This window comes from Ixodes scapularis, unplaced genomic scaffold, assembly GCF_016920785.2.
Source record: "Ixodes scapularis isolate PalLabHiFi unplaced genomic scaffold, ASM1692078v2 PGA_scaffold0__279_contigs__length_252992795, whole genome shotgun sequence".
Taxonomy (NCBI): Eukaryota; Metazoa; Arthropoda; class Arachnida; order Ixodida; family Ixodidae; genus Ixodes; species Ixodes scapularis.
The window spans coordinates 60,580,119-60,602,175 of NW_024609835.1; the positions used below are offsets into that span (position 1 = coordinate 60,580,119).

General features: G+C 45.2%; 1 protein-coding gene across 1 annotated transcript in view; it reads left to right on the forward strand.

The window, feature by feature from the left end:
• Nucleotides 1-10,377: 10,377 nt before the first annotated feature.
• The window catches only part of LOC115318912 (DNA polymerase epsilon catalytic subunit A), a 101,025-nt gene continuing 89,345 nt past the window's right edge, over nt 10,378-22,057 (forward strand). The window contains exons 1-8 of the mRNA XM_029978640.4: nt 10,378-10,570; nt 10,667-10,793; nt 10,877-11,095; nt 12,176-12,321; nt 15,113-15,193; nt 15,336-15,468; nt 17,285-17,503; nt 17,856-17,941. Of these exons, the coding sequence (XP_029834500.3) occupies nt 10,488-10,570; nt 10,667-10,793; nt 10,877-11,095; nt 12,176-12,321; nt 15,113-15,193; nt 15,336-15,468; nt 17,285-17,503; nt 17,856-17,941 (1,094 nt within the window). The 5' untranslated portion in view covers nt 10,378-10,487. The remainder of the gene's footprint in view (nt 10,571-10,666; nt 10,794-10,876; nt 11,096-12,175; nt 12,322-15,112; nt 15,194-15,335; nt 15,469-17,284; nt 17,504-17,855; nt 17,942-22,057) is intronic.

The following is a 22,057-nucleotide window of genomic DNA, read 5'->3' on the forward strand; positions in this document are numbered from 1 at the left end:
CAAGGTCACGTGACCCCAGAGGTCACGTGACCCCTCCCCCAGGGTCACGTGACACCCAAAGTCACGTGACCCCCCGTGGTCACGTGACCACCCCCAGGGTCACGTGACCCCCTCGCCGAGGTCACGTGACCTCCCCGATGACGTCATCGTCACTGATGACGTCACCGGCATCCACATCGTCATCGTCATCATCACTGATAACGTCATCAGTGACGTCACTGATGACCTCACCGGCATCCGCATCGTCATCGTCATCATCGCGGATTACGTCATCAGTTACGTCACTGATGACGTCACCGGCATCCGCATCGTCATCGTCATCATCGCGGATTACGTCATCAGTGACGCCACTGATGACGTCATCGACATCCGCATCGTCATCGTCATCATCGCTGACGACGTCATCGGAGTCCGCATCGTCATCGTCACTGATGACGTCATCAGTGACGTCACTGATGACCTCACCGGCATCCGCATCGTCATCGTCATCATCACTGATGACGTCATCAGTGACGCCACTGATGACGTCACCAGCAACCGCATCGTCATCGTCATCATCACGGATGACGTCATCAGTGACGTTACTGATGACATCATCGGCATCGTCACGTGACTCCCCAAGGTCACGTGACCCCCCCCCCCAGGTCACCTCACCCCCAGTACCCTTCCCTCCTCCTCCTCAAGAGCTGCGCTCTAATTCGGTGTTACAGGGAGTTGTAAACGGCTTTCACTTTTTTTCTGTGACATGTTATGGAGTGAAAGCATATAAAAGAAAGCCTTCCAGCTTCAGAAATGCCTTTGCATCCGCACGCAGTCGCACACGCCGCTCGTTCGCTTCACTAGGCTCTCTTTAGGTGATCAAATCACTTGCAAAGGCCCTGGATATCATTTAGGCTGACAAGAATATGTTCTTTGGATATTTGCTCCCCACCATCACAGCTCTGAAGTGCAAGTTTGCGTCCTTATCTGCAATCGAACTCTGTGAGCCGCTTAGACTTGCTGTGATTGCTGGCCTTGAGAAAAGGTAAAGTTCCGTTTTATTATCCGTAATTTTTTGCTTTTACACATTATGGTGGCCAGAAAATGATAATAACTCTATTGAAATACTCCGTTCTTTACAGGTTTGGCAACGCGACGAAAGAAAAGACCCTGCTTGTCAGCGCTGTTCTCCTGCCTCGGTTCAAGCTACAGTGAGTGCCGGACGGTCAACGGGAGGCACTGGCCGAGCTAATAGGGAGTTTTCGTAGACCGCGTTTTCACCTCCGCTAAGCCCTCCGCAGCTCGCTACGATACCCGAAATTCTACAGTCAAGGCCATCGGCGCGCAGGCGCAGTAGCGGCTTCTTCGTTGCGGAGGGCTTAGCGGAAGGGGAAACGCGGTCCACGAAAACTCCCTAATGAAGGACGAAATCGCTAGTTTGCCACACCTACCTTTACAACCGAGGAACCGCGATCTTCAATGGAGCATGATGCTTTTTTTTTTTTTTTCTTGTTTGAAGAGTCGGTGGTTACGGGCTTTCAAAGTGATGGTGGACAGGAGTTGTCATCATACCTGCAGTCTGACGACAGAAACAAAGAAGTGGATCAGATCATCAAGTAACCCACTCTTCACGAACTCTTCCTTCCGCACAACGTCGCAGTGCCTTCGAGCGCGTCCGTCGAACGGCTATTCAGCATCGGCGGACATGTGTTTAAAAAAAGAACAGAGGCAGACTATCGGACACGAATCTCGAAAAGCAGCTGTTCCTGCGAGGGAACAAAGCTTTTTGATAATGGCGTTTTGATTTTCTTTTTCGCAAGTGAATAAAGGTTGATTGAATGACGTTTTTATTTTTGTTTCATTCGTAGTTACTCGGGACCTCCTAGAAGCTTGAGTGGCAGCCAAAGTCTAGCTAAGAGATTTCCAGGAGATTCCATAGTAGCTGGGAGGAATAATTATTTTTTTTTAATTCGGTTGCGCTTGACAATGAATTGCAGAGAAAATTGTAACTTGAGAGTATCTTGAAAGTAACAAGTTACTTTTTTTAGTATTTTGTACTTTACTCAATTACTTTACAAATTTAAGCATTTAGTACTCTACTCAGTTACTATTTTTCGTGGTACTCAGTAACTTAGCTTGAATACTTTTAGTGAGTATCTTGTACAAGCCTAGCTCAGCGTGCGTGAAGGGGGCACAGCGCGCGCACTCGGCCGTCGGCCGCTACCTCGGCAGTAGCGAAACGAGGCCGTCCACGCCAGTACGCCGCAGACGAACCGCCATACAAGTAAGTGGGGCGAAAATTGTCCCTCATAGACTATCATGCACTGCAAGCAGGTATGCGGTTGAATACCCTATATATATATCTACGCATAAACATTGTTCCAAATTCTGCTTCCGGGATATAATATTCCTGAAATATAGTGAATCTTCTACGCATTGCTCACTTTTTCCTGTCGGTTACCAAATGCACTGATGATCACAAAATAAATGCTTGATATCAATACGCTTGTTCGATTACCGTGCACCGTCATGCACCGAAGCACGGTGCACATCTGACCTGATCGCAATTCACATACTGGAAGTGCACCGCCCTTCACTATTCAGGACCGATACAGGAGGTGCAGGTAGATTGAAAGGGTATTCTTCCTTCGCGCTTGACTGGGATGTTGTGACAGAGAAGGCAATCGGGTCGCATTGGCAATGGACCTTTTCCGAGAAGCGCTCTGCGCACGCGCGAGCGCCCGATGTCGAGCAGCGGAAGTCGGCACGAAAAATCGAGGAAATTCGGAAGGAGGCTGTGGATCAGCGAGTAGAACGCGTAATTGCAGCACAAAAAAAAAGAAAGTGGACGGGAAGAAAAACACGATGTTTGGGTGGACGCCACGGATGTCCCTCTTTAAGCACGAGCCGCAGCTCAGAGAGCAAAGAAACTGGTAGCGTATCTCCCATTATCGATTGGTAGCGCAAGTCACTTCCTCGATTTTTAGTTCGTGCAGCCACCACCTGGTGCCGTCGATACGTGGAAAAGGTCCATTAGCCTCATTTGCTTTTATGCGCTTTTGGTTTATGATGCCTGTTTCGACGACATTGTATGTACGATTGTTTATGCAAGTTATTGTAATTTATCATACGAATCTTTTGAAAAGCTGGTGACTTATAAAAGAGTCGGATACAGTACTTCAATTATACTGGCTGACAAAAATGTTAATATGTCTTGACAGAGATCTCCCAAATGGTGACAAAACGTAGCAAAGTAAACACAAATTACATACAAATCTAAAATAGTGATTAAGCTCTGCATTATAATAAAACTTTTTTTTTTTTTGCATGAGTACCTAACTTTTATATGTTCGATTAGACTTCTACAGAACCGTGTCTTCCTGGCAATTCAATCATATATGTCTAATATCAGAGATATTTTGCACAGTACTACCAATCCACGGACACGGTATATGCACTGCGGGGACGCTACCGTGCCCGCATGCTTACAGATATAGCGCGAGCTCAAAGTTGCGCTGTGGCGGTTCACGGAAGAGGTATGCTGAAACCCTCTATTAGAAAGCTTTGGTTATAACGCTTCCGTGATCCGTCACCGCCGTGAGCTCACATCACCTCAAAGCACGCTCTTCAGAGCTAGCTCGGCTAGGTACCATGGCCGCGGATCCCACGGACCGCGGTAGGCCAAACCCTCTATTATTCAGACCATGAAAGATCTCACGCGTTTTTAATATCGCAAATTAATTTTGTTTTTGATGCTTCGATTAGCTTTCCCTGCAGCTCTCCCTTCAGCTTCCCCTGTAGCAGCAGGGAAAGCGATATTTTTATTATTACTAATAAAACACAACCCTACATACACGAGCCGACGCAGCCTAAAGCACACGATGACGTGCCTCCAAGTTGAATAATTGTTAGTTGTTGCGAAGTTACAATGACATTTTGGGGCACTTAACCTAAGTTTCCGAAAACGTCTAGACTTGGTACTGCATGTTGACATAAAATTACAGCAACATGATTTCTTAGTCCAACTAGAGACCTTTCCATTCTTCAGTGGAGAATGAAGAATATGGGCAAATTTATAATCCCTTTTACAGGCAAGCAGAATACCCGTGTTTATTTCTTTGGTTTACATTGGTTGGCGGTATTGCATCAAAAATTTTGTAAATCTAGTTTTTTTTTTTTTTTTTTTGTTTTTGCTTTGCAAGAGGGTATTTAAGGCAGTGTGGATGAGTGGAGGAGCGGGGCCGAAAGAGTTTCAGGATCAAGCACAGGCGCGTACCCAGGGGGGGGGGGGGGGGGGGGGGGGGGGGGCATGGGGCCCGCCCCTTTCCCCCCCCCCCCCCCCCCCCCCCCCCCGAAATCTTCACTTTTGCTGGGGCCTCCCCTCCCCTCCTCTCTTTCTGCTTCCGACACCTCAATTGTAAGATGCCCGAGCTCTTTTTTTTTTTTCTGCCTTTCTATGTTCATTTTGTAGGGCAAGAGCGAATTGAGGGCCTTAGCAATTGCCGTCGCAGTTGTAATGACCTGCATGGAGTCTTTTAGTATTTATTTCCTGCCGTCTGCAGGCTTGTTTCCTTTTTTATTGCTTTTTTTTTCCTAAAATTGAGTTTTTTTCGAAGAGAGGTGGTTTAGCCCAGCATCGCCAGGGTGGGGGGGGGGGGGGGGGGGGGTGGAGGTGGAGGAAAGGGGGACCCAGTGGCCCAATGGCCCAGTGAAAACTTGTGTACACGTGAGCAGTGGCGTCACAAGGTGGGGAGGGGGGCGGACCGCACCGGGTGCAGCGCTCCCGGGGGTGTCGCGGCGGGCGACGAGCCGGGGGGGAGGTATCGACGCAAGCCTCCGCCCCGGGTGCCGCCGACCTGACGCCACTGCACTTGAGACATTCAACGAAGTTAGACCCCTACGAACAGGTCCACGTCCACGAATCAACCGAGGCATGTAAAGCGCGATCCAAACCAACGCGTTTTTGTGCGCGCGTAGGCCGTGCACTTCCCGGAAATTGCGTATTTCGTGGCGTTTTTGCTGTTTTCGGTGCGCTTTCTGAGTCACAACCAACGAGGTAGGTCACAACCATGCATGCGCGTTGGTTAGGACGGTGCGGCTTCGGGCAAGCGGAGAGCGTCTGCGCCAGACGGCAAAGAAACGCGGAGCCGGAACTAGTGCCCTCCACCGATTGGCCGGAAGCAGGAGCGCCCTACGACGTCACAGTGCGTTTTCCGGCGCGTTCAGAAAAAGTTGAAGTCCTCCAACTTTCTTATGCGCGCGCGCACGGAATCAGCGCGAAGTCACGAAATACGCAATATTCGGGAGCCGCACGGCCTACGCGCACACAAAAGCGTGTTGGTTTGGGTCGTGTGTGAGAAGAGCATCGCTTAGTCACCTGCGCGACGTCGCCATGAGTGTGTTCGAGCTGGCCAAAGCGAAACTACGCTACGCGCCTGTCGGACGTACTTGAAGGTGGATGCGAATAATTGTGCCACTGCCACTCGTGCTCGATCATGCCCGCGAAAAAGCGAGCGGCGTGTTTTTGGCGACGAATGTAGACAACGTCGACCTACCGCGGCGATCCCTTGGGTGATATTTACGTGTACACGGGTGCAGACGCGGACGTCAAAAGGCAATTTTAGATTCTAGAACCTAGGCGATAAGGTAAGAAAACTAGTTCTGCATCCGACTTCTTACGATCACACGACACTCCTTGAGACATATCGCATTTGTTCGAACTGTCATGTTGCGTCACGTCTTATTTTAATCGCGTCACGAACGAACGCTTTATTGCATGCTGAAACGAAAAATCTGGCTCTCGAAGTTCAAAAATTGACGTGTCTGAAATTAAACTGGAACCAAACCCCAGATTCGGTTCCATGCGAAAAGAAATCCCGGACAAAAGCTCACCCATTTTTTCACAGACCCGGACAAAAGCTCACCAGCAGAAAATTGCATATTGGTCTTAAAGTGCGGACAATTTAAGTGCATCCCTAGTGAGACCGACACTCGGAGCGGCTCTGTTTACCAACACGGCCGGAAGGCCGCGCATGCGCGGTAGCTATGTGGGCAAAAGCGACCCATCCCTCCGTGTTTTCGCCATTGCGTTGTGTGGCGTGCGTTCGTTGTTGACGTTGTAGGAACGCTTCTAGCTTTATTTGTGCGTCGTATTTTCTGGCAACGTATGTCGTATGCTATGCCCGACTATCTGAGCTCGCTACCCGAGCATGAACGGCGGCGGTACCGAAACAAACTGTGCGTGGACGGCGTTTCCTACGAGGATCCGTGCGCCGTAAACAAGGGCTGCTGGACTTCCGACGTGAAGTTACTGTCACCAAAGTCGACGGCTCACGTCGTCGTTTATTTAGTTTTTTCGCCAAGCCAGTCCACAGCCGACACGGAGCAGGCGTACAAGTCTCTAGAGGCCTACTATTACTTCGAGTCGGTTTCCGCACTGCCGGCGGGATCAGCAGACTGTGGGTCTACAAAACTGTATTCATTAATTAAATAAATACACACAGCGTCTTCAAGTCAAGGTATGCTACTTTTCCTACTCTCATGACCACAAGGCATGACAAGCAGTAACGCCTTGTCCGTTCTGCAGTCTTGGCGGTAACACGTTACAAGTAACGGCGTTACCAAGAACGCGTTACTTTTTTCAGTGACGTAGTAACCTACTCGTTACTAACGTACTTGCGTTACTCTTTCAAGTAACGTAGTTACGTTACTCGTTACTACAATTACACTTCAAGTTTTTCTGTGTTTTTTGGCGTCAAGCCATATTTTTCTTTGCGTTTTTTCTCGTCAGTGTTTAGGTGAAACCATAAAAAGAAATAAAGTAATTATGTTCTGTTTCTGCATGAACGTAATGTTTCTTGATGTATGAGCTTATGCATACCTGTATCGTCAAAACCGTAAAATGTGTTAAATCATAATTTAAAAAGTAACGTAGAAGTAACGTGCGTTATTTTTTATCTGTAGCGGTAACGCGTTCCTTTTATTTTTAGGCAACGTAGCTCAGTAACGCGTACCTTTGATTTGCAAGTAACGGCTAACGTATTTCGTTACTTCTTTTTTTTTTTTGGTCTGCCGTTCTGTCGCCGATCCCCTTCTGCTGGGTAGCACGGGCGTAGCGAGCCTCCGACGAGCGCTTGGCCGGTGCTTTGTGCGCTAACACCGTGGGAACAAAATCCGGGTGGTCCCGATCAGAGGACGGTTTCCCTGTACATAAGCAAGCCTCGGGACGGAGATTGAAATGGAAGCCGCACTTGCCTCCAAGAAAGCGCTTGCCGCACAAACGCGCGAGGCGACCATAATTTTCGATCCACGGATATTATCCACCTTCTATGCCTTTCAGAGTCTGCCGGGAACTTGTAGAAGCTCACTCCGCTACTTTTCTTGTACATTTCGGTGAGATTAACGGCAACACAGCTTCGCGGCATGCTGAAATACTATGACGCCCATGCGAAACGTGCGCCCTTTTGCCCACACTCCTCGGCTCCGGCGCGATCGCAGCGCCGCCGCAGCGCCATGACGTCAAGCCCTCAGGACATCCTGAGGATATCCGGAGGACCATGTGTGCTACTAGGGATGCGTCCGACACTAAAATGCTATGATAAATTAAATCTGACAGGTGCATGGTTTGTTGATTAGAGATTCGAACAGAAGGTGTGGTGGAAGCAACGCCAGCCTATCCAAAATCCCGCACAGCTTTATAAAGAGGATAAAGCAAACAATATAATTTTCTTAGCCATTCACTTCAAATATTAACTTGAACCCCCCAATAACCCGTGCATTAGTAATGAAGAGACATTCTGCCTAACTTTTATGTGCGCGTTTAGCGTGACATAAGCACAAAAATTTGGATTCACGAAGTTTCTTCGGCGTGGAACAAGGGTACTCCGGCATGCATACCGTGAGTCAATCAAGCTTGATCTTATCAGCTCCACTCAATTTCGGTGACCTAAATTGTTTTCCCAAATCGTTGCTTCTTCGCCTGTTGTGGCTTATTTGTCGACACTTTTGCATGGGACGGGGAACCAATTCTCCTAAAAATGGTGCGATGTCCATTGACCCCGTAAATGATGACGTCACAACATGGCGTCTGGGTCTAAACAAACCGTTGCTATGGACTAATGCACGGAAACTCCTCACGAGGCTAGATTTTTGCTTACAAGTAAGTAAATAATTTTTTGTAAGCAACCTAACTTCTTGATATCTAATTATGAAGATGTTCTTGTCGTGTTAGTGTCGTATTGCAACAATGAGAGCCACTTTTGAAATATTACACTTCGCTTTGCTTTGGTAGCAGACGACACGATAGATTTGCTGGCCTCTGTAGCAGCGGGCGTCTTCATTGAATTGCGTCGGTAAACCAGCGACTAAAACAAGTGCATTGCCGTGGCCGTAGAGGCCTCCGCAATGTGCGTTTTTTTTTTGTTTTTTTGTTTTTGTTTTTTTTTTTCTGTGAAGAACCCAGCGTAGTTCAGAGGGGTGAAAATGCCGTAAAATCAAACCACGTCACGCAGATCATTTACGACGACGACCTGAAGTGCATTACCGGCGTAGTGCAGGCCAGTATGAGAAACAAACCGTCAAGGGGATTCGTTTATTATTATTATTATTATTGAGGTTGTCAGGTTATTAAAGAATTTCATGTCTATCGCAAGGTACGACGCACCCTCACATAGTGCGAGTCCACAAACAAAATTTGGGACCTCGACCGATCGTCTGAAGTGCTTTTTCACGGATCCAATGCGATCTTTTAGCAGACGATCATCTCGATCGACGCCCGGACTTTCGACAAACCACATTTTGCATCGCACCCCACTTTCTTTTAAGTTACTGAAAATCATTATATTTAGAACAAATGCAATATCAGAATATCGTCCTTATTCACACGATTTAAACGACGGCGCCGGCTTGGCCTGCCGGCGTGTGGCAGACGGCATACTTCTCGCATTCGCCGTCTGCTGCAGGCATCTTGAGGACCGGAAGTTGCAGTCGCCGGCACACTTCTGTCGAAACATATATGACATTCAAGCTTTCTATATTAGTGATTTTTAGAAGTTTAAATCCTATTCCTGATTTTTGAACGGTCGGGTTTTTGTAGTGAAACCTAGTCACATCTATTTGTCCATAACGGCCCTAGCAACGGTTTGTTTGGACCCATGACGTCATACTCGTGTTTCGTCCAGGTAGTAAAAAAAAAAAAAAGTGGACTTGTGTTTTGGGTTTGTGAAAAATGGGTGAGCTTTTGTCCGGTGAGCTTTTGTCCGGTGAGCTTCTGTCCGGTGAGCTTTTGTCTGGTGAGCTTTTGTCTGGTGAGCTTTTGTGCGGTTACCACGAAGAATATCCCTCCCATTCTGAAGTCCTCTGCTGAACAAACTCTCAAAGTTAACGCTTTATTTTATGTTTCAGTTTGTAAGTTTTTGTTGGAGTAAACCGTCTGTTCACAAGCTCGCATGCACACCAAAATAAACGTCAGCAAATAATTCTGCTTTAAGATAAAAAAAAAAAAAAACTAATATATTCTATGTAATACATATTTTATGCTATACCAGGTTGGTCTGTGTTATAAAAACCTGCGTTCAGGCTGAAATAATAATAATAAAAAGTTATATCTGGGCGAATATTAATTAATTTTTCAATCAATCTTTATTTCCATAAGAACTCAAGTGTGATTTTTTCGATTAAGTATCTTCGCTGTCCGGAAGAGTCGGATGTGTGCATCTTTGATTTAAAAATTAAGCGATCAACGTAAAATTGACACTCGCGTGACAGAGACTGTTCGTGTTCGACATAGAGTTATTATGCATTATATAACTCTATGGTGTTCGACGGCCGCGGCTCGCTGCATCTTTTATTTTGCGAAGACCCGCCATAGCAAAGTTGTCCAGTCAATTTCAAATCATTGCAGCACTTTAAAAAAACAGTGGAAGTGGAAAAGGTAACAAAAGATCGGTTGAATTGCGGAACACACGAAACATAGCGGTGTTTTTGCCCTTTAAACGAAACCCAAACCGTGTTCTCGGCTCCCTGTCATGGCGTCCGAAAGTAACCCGAATCCTTGTATCAGGTTGCCTTGTATTCACGGTAAAAATTGAATTCCCTATTTCAATTTTTTAACTGTAACTTTAACAGGATTACTTTTTTCCCCTTAGTAACTGTAACTGTAACACTGTCATATTTGATCAGTAACGCGCCCATTTACATGCTTAGTTCGGGTCCACGCTGTAGCCCTATAGCTATATTCCCATTGAAGGCAATATTTTATTGAAATATTTTTTACCGTTCGTGAATATTACATACCCTTCGGAATTTTGTAATGTAATAAGAATCTTGAATTGAGAAAATATCAGAAACCGAAACTAAATGCTTTAGTTTTTGTTTGTAGCGCCTTTACAAAGTAGCGGTGGAAATGTGAGCTAAGGAGTAAATTTGGCGGGAGCTGTTAAAGAGACAGCCGGATAATCGCCACGCTGCTGAAAGTTCAGAATGACCTAAAATTATACAGTTTTTGAGCCATGGTGTGGCAGAATACTGGTCGGTTGAAGTTCAGCAAGTTCGACAAGGCCGGAAAAAGCGGTGACGACGGCAAACTCCCAACGTAAGCTGAACAAAGCTCCCATACCGTTCTCTGAACGTCTCGTGCTCTCGCTCCTTAGTTTCGCCAGTTTCACGAAATGACTTGATTTCTTCATAGGAGAGATGACACGTCGGAAAGGCGCCTTCTAGAGTCACTTTCTAACGACGAGCTTGATGCCAAGTTCGGATTCAAACGGCACCAGGAAGGAACCGAAAGGATCGGATGGCTTATCAACATACACCCGGTAACCAAATTTTGGCACTCACTACGGGTTTAATAAATGACATTTTAATGTCTACCCTCTAATGTGATTATACATTTTTGCAGACGGAAATCCTGAACGAAGATAAACGCCTGATCAGTGCCGTCGATTACTACTTCATCGAGGAAGATGGAAGCCGCTTCAAAGCTTCGCTGCCATACGAGCCTTACTTCTACGTCGCCGCGAAGCCGGGCACAGAACAAGAAGTTATTTCTTTCCTCACCCGAAAATACCAGGGAACTGTCGTGAGGGTGGAACAAGTTCCAAAAGAAGATCTCGATCTGGTAAGAGTTTGCAGTAGCTTTCGCATCGTGTGTGGTTATGGTAACAACTTCACTTATGAGTAGGGTGTGTACTTTCCGGTGTTTACTTGTGAGAAAAATCGGCGGATGTTTTTCGGTGTTTATTTATTTTCAAAAAAACGGTGTATTTCGGTGAAACGTCTCGCGACGAGGCTAAAATCGATGAATATCGGTGAAAAAAAAGCGATTGATCACAGACAGAGAGTTCCAGCTTTATTCACATAGTTCATACACTTCTTCTCTAGGAAGCAACTATTTCTCACACACAGTTATTATAGTAGATGCAAGCATACTTTCATGCTTGCATCTACACGCAAAGAACGTGCTGCCGTCATGGGAGCACGTTCCTTGCGGTTCGCAACCCGCAATTATGAAAACGCACGCTCCTGTGCGACACGGACGTTGGCAGTGCCTTCCAGGAACCACAGCAACCTCTGAATATATGGCTTGCACCGACATCACTTGGCCAGACACAATAAGGAAAAGGCACGTGAGAGCCTACCCTCCACTGTGTTAATTTTTTTCACAAAAGGGGGCCATGGGAGACACAATAAGGGAAAGGTGTATGAGAGCTTAGCTTCCACTGCGTTCACTAGACGCTTTTGAACCCCAGAAAGGAGGGCGGACTGACGCCACCTGCAAGCCATGTATAAACACGGGAAGAATGCAGGATCCACGAGATAACACGTTTGACGAACCTCTATGGGGAAAGAGTTGCGCTAGGTCGGAAACTAGCAACGACCGGTGTTTTTCGGTTTTAAACAGGGCAAAAATATCCAACCACCGGTGTTTTTCGGTTTTAGCCGATTTTATATTTTCGTAACCGACGGATGTTTATCGGTGTTTTTCGGTTAAAACTGGAAAATACACACCCTACTTATGAGTCAAGGTCCAAATTCGCTTGTCTGAAGACAAGCTTTGCTTTCTGTTCTTACCTCATCGCAGTTGCTCGTCTGTAAGTTAATACTGTGACTCCGTGTTAAGTAATGGTGTTTATATATGTGTCACTATTTCCTAGGTTTTGTACCTCCCAGATTTGCAAATTGTTTTGGGCAATTACAGCCTAACCACCTAGTGGGTTTGAAGAGGACCTACCTGAAGCTGCTATTCCTTTCTGTGAACGACCTGATAAAAGTTCGAAAGGAACTGCTTCCAGCCATCCGGAAAAACCTGGAGCGACAGACTACCTCGTGTACACGTGCACTCGGGTGAGTCGTTGGGCCTAGATTTACCGTAAAATACCAAGCAAGCGCCCACTCAAAACGGACCTTTTTTGTAGAAACATTGGTTCGAGGATAAATGGTTCTAGTATCCTTTCTCTTCCTTCTGGCCGAGCAGAGAGGGAAGATTGTTTCATTGTGTCGACTTCTGGGCAGAAGATTACGCACAATGGGGACAAGGGCGAGTTTGGGGGAGACGTATCTAGGTCACAGTGCCTCAGTGGGTAAACAGGATGTGGCTGACGCTTTGGGTGTCGAACGGGTGGGAGAGGCCTTGCGCGCACATTGTTTTCTAGCCACTTAGTCTCGAACCCAGTCGCATGTCTAGGTGGCAGCACATATTTGCCAAAAGGTCCATTTAAAGATAATCGCAAAAAAATCGGGGATGGGCGCTTGTCCAGTCATCAATTTTACATATCAATTCAATGTACTGTGCATATTTCCTTAGATCTTACAAATTTGGGAATGGGCACTTAATGTGGAATGGGCACTTAATGTGGAATGCGTGGTATTCTACGGTAGTCTCAGAACTGCACCAGTTGTAAGTCTGAGATGAGAGGGCAGTAGTGGAGATCAAGCTTCATCCAAAGGAATCCATAGTAAAAGAAAGGATAATACATCATTTATTGCACTGTTCCACCTGTCCCACTATCTATTTCTTCCAAATGTAGCATGATAATTTTCTTTGTTTCAGGATGACTTTGCAAACAAGTAAAGCTACAGCTCCACCGAGCCAATCATGGCCCGTTGGAGTGAGGCACGTGACAACATACAGTGTTGGCGTACGTTCCTCCTATAGGTGGTATTCACCGGATGCCACATTTGATGGGACTGCTCATAGTGCATACTCGGGATGAGTTCTTATTAATAGTCCCCCTAAAAGACAATCTTGATGGTGTGCATTATACGTGTTAGAAGCGTTGTGGAAGCTTGCCATGAACACATGCTCGGCAACAGCGAGCTCAGCTGTGGCTGCCAGTGAATGCCACCTATAGAGAGCTGTCATGCACTTAGTTCTGGCACTCTTAAATGACATACGCGAGCTGTAGTATTTGCCCCTTGCCAAGTTATAGCGAAATATAGTATAGCGGCAGCTTTTTATGCGGCCAGAAATTTTAGTATTACGCAGAGGCTCATGGCTCATGCTGACGAGGTCTGCAATGCTGTTCAAATGTTGACTGCTGCTGAACTCACGATTTTTCCACTCGGTATTAAAGGGCAACTCCGCTTCATTTTTGATACTTACAAAACTATGTAGCCCTCTTCAGTATCATATAGGAAGACCCCATGTCAAATATTACGGTCTAATTCCGTCTATATATTTAATAAACTGGCCAGCAAACGTTCAAGTGAGCCAAGTCGCCGAAATCTGCCAACTCTAGCGTGCGACGTGAGGCGCAAACATCAGCGCAGTCAATGCGACGTAGTTGGAGCTGCCAACGTTGAGCCATTACATCAGAGGCATGACTACGTCATTCTCACGTTTTGTTTGTTTTTTACTTCTCAGAGCGAAATTGAACGATGACGTCATGAGTTTCTCCTCCCGGTGTTGGCTGAACAGCATCCACGTGATCACCGTAACGCGGATGCGCTAGTTTGCACTGCCCTGCGCGCTTATCGGTCTGTTTCTTCGCTCCCCCTCTCCTCTTTCATCTTCTCCCCTTCCCCCTCTTCCCCGGGCCATCACCGTCCACGCCATGCGAAGCGACCTGCCCGCGTCGCGTGTCCTGTCCCTCGCCCCCCCCCCCCCCCCGAACGTCTCATGACCACGTGGTTCGACGTGACGTGGCCATGACTCTGACGACATGAGACCAATGTTGCCTGATGCAATCTAAGTTTCGGTTTCGGTATCAGCTGATGTTTAAATTAGGATTACACAAATAATATTCCACATTTCGCAAATTCGAAGACGTAGAGCTGTTTAGTAGTGCTTTGTAAAAGGGAATCACATGTAAGTCTATATTTTTCGGAATTGAGCAGAGTTGCCCTTTAAGTATACATGGGCATTAATCCTGCATGTGTTACAGTTCATTTATGGGGTGTAGTATACACTTATTTCACTGGCCAACTTCTGAATTGCAGTGAGCCAATAGCCTGATTATTTCAGAGCCTGACCATATAAAGTTGCTGGGACATCTTTCTCTCAGTTTCCTTGGTTCGTGCTTTTCTGCGTCTATTTTTACGAACTATGTATAAAAATATTTTAGAAAATTATACGAGTTTAAAAGTAGGCTAAATTGGTACTGGTCTTCAGTTCAGCTATTTGTTTCATTACGTTATTGTTGGGGGCAGCTTAAACATATACATGAATACACATTAAAAAAAAAAAGTGGACATATGTAACACTAACAATATCAATTGGTGCATTGGATTTCAGCCATTCTGTTTAGATCATCCAACTTTTTTTGTGGAATATCTAAAGTTACAACTTCTAATTATAATTATAAACTGTTTGAATTCAGTAAAAAAACCACAGTAACCTGCTTAGGTCAATTATCAAAGAATAAAGAAATTGAGATGTGTGTGTTTGTCCCTTGTCCCCTTTATCATCTGTCATTTCCAGATAGAATCATGAATAAAGCTCAAAACCTGCCCCATTCCACAGCCAACACCACTGTCATTCACCGCTGCTACTGCACTGCAATTGTTGTTCATAAAACACTTCTGAACCACCTTATTTTAATACGGATGAGGTCTCTTCAAATGCAGTCATATCGCTCTGATCTAAGTGTGCAAGTGCATTCAAGGTTTTGAGATATGTTCGCTTTTACCCTGTTAGGCCACAGTCGAGGAACGGGGCTGAACCCACAGCAGCATCGAAGAGGATGATGGAACAGACTGAGAACATTGTAGACATCAGGTATGAACTTCCTTTGCATTCGCAGCTTGAAGTCAGCAGCAGCATGATCAGATTTCAAGCTGGCAATACCTGAAAGCTCTGTATTTCTTTGATGCATTTGCTAATCTTTGCAAAACTTCCCTTGGGTTGCAAACGAAACCAGGGAGCATGACGTTCCATACCACATCAGAGTGTCCATCGACCTGAAGATCTTTGTGGGGCTCTGGTACGCCGTCAGAGGTCGTGGGGTGGAGGCTCCTGATATCAAAAAGCGAGAGGACATTCTGATAGTGCCAGTAAGTTTCTTTCCTCTCGGTACATATTTAAGGCTGGCTGCTTCACTTTTACGACAGCAGGCCACCTTAGTATCAACATACTGATACAGTCATTATGATTGGTTTCAAACATGCATGCCGTGGCGTGTTGTAATCACTTTCAACGCTTTGCATTTGCAATAAAAGCACAGAGCACAGATAGTATTTTTGGGTTGGCAGGCATATACATATACAGCATGTACACTAACGCTTCGAACCCACTTTAGACAGTTCATAAAAAATGGTGTCTTGGCTTATTGTGCTGTGATTTACCACAGAGGCTAGGAAGTTGAAGTTTGGAATAAAAATATTAAAAAAATGGCTTGATCAAAAATGAAAAACCTGTTTCGGGCAATCTGCACCAGCATTCCCAGATGGTTCAGTTCTGTTTGCCGCCGACATATGTCGGAAGCATTAAGGGCGCGCCAGTGCTGAGCTTAGCAAACAATCTCCCGAAACGTTTCACTATGCCGGCGCACGTCTCTCTAATGTACAGTTCTAAAAATGTTGTTATTTTATTCATAAAAAAAAAAAAAAGAAATTGAATAGAAAAACTGGGATACAAGTCTCATGGCTTCCCAGTTTGGTACAGAGATGATCGGTCAAGGTGCTGCATATTCATGTCTCACACTGCGTAATCTGTCAGCAGAAAATACAAGGCGAGCACAGTGAGGATATCGTCTGCAAATACTGCCATAGATTGCCCGAAACAGATTCTTCTTTTTTGTTTTTTGAACAAGGTAAGTTCATCCATTCATTTTTCACTCCAAGCTTCCGCCACATAGCTGTACCTCTGGAATATATTGCAGTGCAATAAATAAAAAAACTGATTTTTGCGGGCTGTTGATTCGAAGCGTTAGTGTACATGATGTGGGACAGTTTAGTGGGACATACTTCTGGCTTGAAGTTTCGTCGGCTGCCATGTTGATGAACTTTTGCCCTATGTTTCCCTCTACGTGGGGCAGCATTTTCCTGCTCATACGAGTTATTTTGCGTTGTGATGGACTGCGCCAGCCAGAGTAATCGGGAACATAAAAGAGCATTGGCCGGTACTCAAGTTTTATACACACTAGTCTTTATTCGGACATAAGACATGTCAGCGATTGAGAAATCACCCTGTCAGCGGCCAAAACGTCTGCACTAGATGCCGCTGAGGTGACTTCAAAAGGAAAGAAAAAGAAGGGAGTAAGCACCTAGTTGTGTTTGGAGATTTATGTTTGTCCTTTGTCCCCCTTGTTCCCCTTCTCCAGGTATTATTTTCGTCAAGGGAGTAAGCGTTGGTTTATGCGGCCTTAAATATCTTCTTGGCTTACTTACGAAGTTCTGCAGTTGACAGAGCCACTCACCATGCTTGTGCATTTCACCAACACAAAAAATGATGCCAATAACTAGTTGTCTGCAGGTAGACTAATGGGAAGAGTGGCAAACGCTGTTTGTCAAGATGGTGGAATGTGGCTTATTGGAAGTGGAAAAGCGTTTCATGAAATCGCCCTTTAGAAACACTTGTTTTGTAATGCGATTTTCTTAACGCCCTCTGATGTTGCAATTTAAATTGAACAAGTGGCTAGAGGGAAGTGCTTTCCTGGTTATGTGATTATTTATGGGAGGTTGCTCTATCTAGCAGTTTCCGCATCATTCTTTGTAGTTCATTACATGAATTGTTATTTTGTATATAACATTAAAGCAGGACTTTTGGCATGTTGTGCTGCCCTGTTCAAGCATAGCATTGTGAAGTGGAGGGGAGGGCTAGACTTTTAGCTCTGTCACTTGCTGTAACAAATGACGCTGCTTTTTGCAGGATGTCACTGTCCTGGCATACGACATAGAGACGACCAAGCTGCCTCTAAAGTTCCCGGATGCTGCAACAGACCAGATTATGATGATATCGTACATGGTGGATGGCCAAGGCTACCTTATCACGAACCGGGAGATTGTGTCGGCTGATGTGGAGGATTTCGAGTACACGCCGAAACCCGAGTTCGAGGGGCCTTTCATCGTCTTCAACGAGCCAAATGAGGTCTGCTGCCTCTTTAATTTGCCTAATGCTTCCCGCCTCATAATAATAGAGTTTTCATGACTTCGTATGGGCTGGTGGAGACACTGGCATGATAAGACGAGTGAAAAGGCTTCGTTACCGTTTTATGCTATGAAGCACCGCTTATTTCATGTTGGCCTTCTATTGCTGCCATTTAGGTGTAACTCCTGACGACAGTTTGATTATTTTATGCAAAAGTCTTGTAGCTTTATGGCAGATCATCAGTCTTTGTAATTTTCAAAGGAGCCGAGTCTTCTCCTTTGGAATTCTCTTGTTTTCTAATTGCATAGCATTGTTTTTATGAAAGGCACTTCCTTATTTCTTTTGTTTCCAGCTGTCCCTGATCCAAAAGTTCTTTGACCATATCATCGAAGTGAAACCATTGGTCATTGCTACCTACAACGGAGACAACTTTGACTGGCAAGTTGTAATCTGGATTTTGTTTTTTTATACAGGGAGATATTTCTTAATGAAAACAGAATTTAAAGAAAAAGTACAAACTGCTAGCTGAAGTCATGTTTGCTAGGTGTTTCTTGAGCTTGGTGGACATCAGCTGGGAGAATAACCGTCATGTCACAATTGCAGAAAAGACAGTACAGTAATTATTATTAGAGGACAGACCAATTAAAAGAATTTGCAAAATCTTATTAGTTGCTAAGATAATATTTAATCAAATTAAAAAAAATTTAGCCCGATTTATAAATTGTGCGCAAAATGCGCATTGTAAGCCCTGCCCACGATGGCGCTCAAAAGAGTAAAGGCCCAATCAGACACTTGTGATTTTTTAAAGGGGTACGGAAACAAAAATTGAAATATTCAGATTTCATTTGGAAATGAGTCAAGCATGACGGATAATAACCGTAAATGATAATCGCACGTTTGTATTTTGAACGACTGGCTATATTTTTCGTTCCAAACAGTGCACTCGAGCAAGCGCTTGAAGAGAAGCGATGGGAGAGTGCGATGCGTCATGGGATATCTGGTGCAAACAAAAACAGAAAGAAAATATTTCCCGCGTTCGTGGAGTGGCAAGGCAGGCGTTGTTACGAGCTTTGCCCTTGGTAGCATTGTCAGCGTTGTGGTGGTGTCAATAGTGTCAGTGCGTTACAACCGAGCCGTTCGAAGTACCCGTGGGGTGACGAGTGTGGGGCTGGCCCAAGGAGCACGTAGCTTCCACAACACGGGCTGAATGGGGTTAGGAAAGCAACTTTTGTTCGAGTTTTGAGCGACGGGCTAATCTTCTAGGGGGAGAACGGCTGTGTCCGGTTGCACGAACGAGGGTTAGAGAAAAAGGGAAGTCCTTCCTTTCCGTCTTCTTGGACCGTTTGGTACAATGCACGATTTGTGACTTCAGCTAGGAGGAAAGCTAAAAAGGAAAATGTTGAAATTCCAAAGGGCGGTACTACTCCGAAGGAATCTGCTACGTCATGACTACGTAGCAAGTTCCCCAACGTTGCTAGATAACCTCCCAAATAGGCTCCACATGCATCCACCAGGTGTACATTGAAAGATTGTTTATTTAGCTTTAAAATTAGTTTTCTTGTGCCTTTCAATGGAAGACTGGTGTTTTTGAGGTTAGGGTGCAACATGCAACACATTCAAGCTAGAAAATGAGCGCTGGAATTTCATTTCCCTACCTCTTTAAGACAGAGTCGAGTGCCTTGGAACCTCTTAAAATCTCTTACGACAAGAGGACGCACCGGTGCCATCTATTGGGTAGCAGCCGCAACTTGTCGTTCCCGGACCTTTTCTATTTCTCCTGCACACCATCCTTTCTTTCATGACTCGAAAAATTTTTGTCAATGTTATGAACGAGCCTTTCTCATTGCACATTTGACCTCGAAAATCCTGCAAAACCTTTGCTCTTGTGAAATGCAGGTTGAGGGTCACCGCATAGATGGCACCAGTGTGCCAGTGTGAAAAATTAAAATTTTTCAGAAAAAACGTTTATTTCAAAAATGATATGTTATGTCTACTAACTCCCAAAGAATGATTTCAGAAACTTTCATTTATAAGCATGCAGGATTTATGTCACAATAAATTATTTTCGACATGTCAGCAGCCTCCCAAGCCAGCAGGCAGCAATTTTTTTTTTTTTATGTTATGTTGTTTTATACTTGTTTAACATAGCCAGAACATCTCACCCTCATTGGAAGTGCCATTTACTCTAGATTTAGCACGTAGAAGCTTTCTAAGTTTAAAAGTATCGATTGCCAGGCAAACCCTATAGGTACTGAAGCAATGGTGAGGGTGCAGGCTAGCTGGTGTAAATTGAGCATAGTTGTAACCCGAGACTGGGGATACGGACAAGGGACAAAACACAGAACGACAGGGACGAAGTCTCAAACGCAGCTACAAACTTTATTTCACAGGACAAACATATATGTCACTCGCCACCCTCCGTCCCCCTCTTTTTCCCTTCCTTTTCCCAAAACTCCACCCCTTCCCTCTCCCTTTCCCCAAGCCCCCGTACATTCCAGTCAAAAACAATTTTGATGGCGCCAACTCCAAGTTGCCGACAGACCCCGTGTCAACAGCCCACACCGCGACATCCCGAGGTCACTCCGGCTCTCCCAAACACAGTCGCAAAGACGCCGACAGAACCCTTGTCCCCCCACACACACCGTGAAACCCCGAGGTCATCCCGGTTCTCTCAAACCAGTCAGCCGCAAAAAGTTTTCGGCTTCCGAACTTAAGTGGACGGACGTGTGACTGATGCATTCGGGAGACGTCTTTATTCTAATGGTCTCTCTCACTAATCTTTTCATGTCATTGTTTTCTTTTTCTACAATCTTTACGTCTCCCCAGGCTGGAGTGCAGTCGGCACATTCATTCAAATGTTTAGCTATTTCCGAATTCGGATCATTGTTTTTTACATTTCTTTTATGTTCCGATAATCTGTCATTCACACATCTTTTGGTTTGACCTACATAAATGACACCACATTTCATTGGTATCTCGTACACTACACCGATCGCGCATACTGTAGACTTCTCTCTGTGCGCCCTTTTACACTGGTTGGGTGTTCTCAAAAATGGGGTCAACCGGTCCAATCTGAAATCCCTCTCAAAAACTACGTCGGCGCCAAACTTCTTTGCGCATGCCTTTAGGTTGTGTGAGATGTCATGGTGGTACGGGATAACCGCCCAACGACCCCGCCGGGGCTCTAGACTTCCTTTATTTCCCGAAACTATCTTTTTTATCTGTCCAATTATGCTATCACCCGAAAACCCAGCATTCCTCAGTCGACACATCGTCTTCTCCACTGCCTTACTAACGTAGTGGGTGCAAGATCGGTTTAAGGCATTGCCTAATAATGATCTAATAATGCCGCATTTAACTGTCCTGGAGTGGCAACTCGAGCGCGGCAGGATAGGTTTCGGCATGAGTTTTCCGTACTCCCAGCATATACCATTTTTCACGTGAAGCTGCAAATCCAGAAACTGCAAGCTCCCAGCTTTCTCTCTTTCTAGCGTAAATTCCAATTCTGGTGCGGACTTCCTGACTATTCTTTCCAAATCTCTTCCCAGCTTTTCTTCTGCCGTACACACTAAAATATCATCGACGTAACGTCGGACAAAACCTACGTTCTCTGGCGTTCCTCCTAGAAAACTCAACACACTGGAATCTAGACTGTTTAAATAAATCTCCGACAGAATCGGCGCCACCGCTGACCCGATACATACACCCTCTTTTTGAATATATTTTCGTCCACTGTACTCAACCACTGTTGATTGCAAGTAATAGTCCAAAATACGTAAAAAACTGTCAACCGAAATTCCTGCTCCAGACTGAAATCTTACAAGATTTAGCTCCAGGTGGTCTTTGACCCGTTCCATCAGGAGATTTTTCTCCAAGGAATAGTATAAGTTTTTTATGTCCATTGAAAAAACAAACCGACGCTCATGGTGATGTTCCCCCAAAATTTCGATTAGTTCCGCAGTGTTCCTTAGCGATAACGCGTTCGCCAACGGCACAAAAGAAAACCCCTTCTGGATGAACCCCGATACAACTTTCTGCCACGTTCCATTTTCATTGATTACAGCACGTAATGGCATTTCCGGCTTGTGATCCTTCAGAAAAAATTTGATGCCCAATTCTGAACGCTGTGCGCCTCTGATTCTAGTGACTAATTGGTCGAATTCATACTCCTTAAGTTCTTTGCAAATACCTCCCCTCAGTCGTGTCAAGTTTTTGTCAGATTCATTAAATAGGCCTCTCATGGTGCACTCCGCCTTCTCTCTAAACATTTGAAACGGAAGCACAGCAAAACTTCCCGACTTATCCGTTTGCAACAACTGTAAAGATTTTTCTTTCAACTCTCTCTCAACCACCCGGACCTCCCGAAAGTTTCTCTTTTCAATTGGATAATCGTCTTTCATTAGGTTTTCCATCCGGTCAAGTGCCTGATCAACAAAAGCAGGTCTTTCATCAACATCAATCGCCCTGGAGACCGTCTGGATATTCGAAAAAACATCAAGGCGCGATGGCTTGACATTGACACAAAACTTAGGACCCTTCATCAACAGCGTTTTC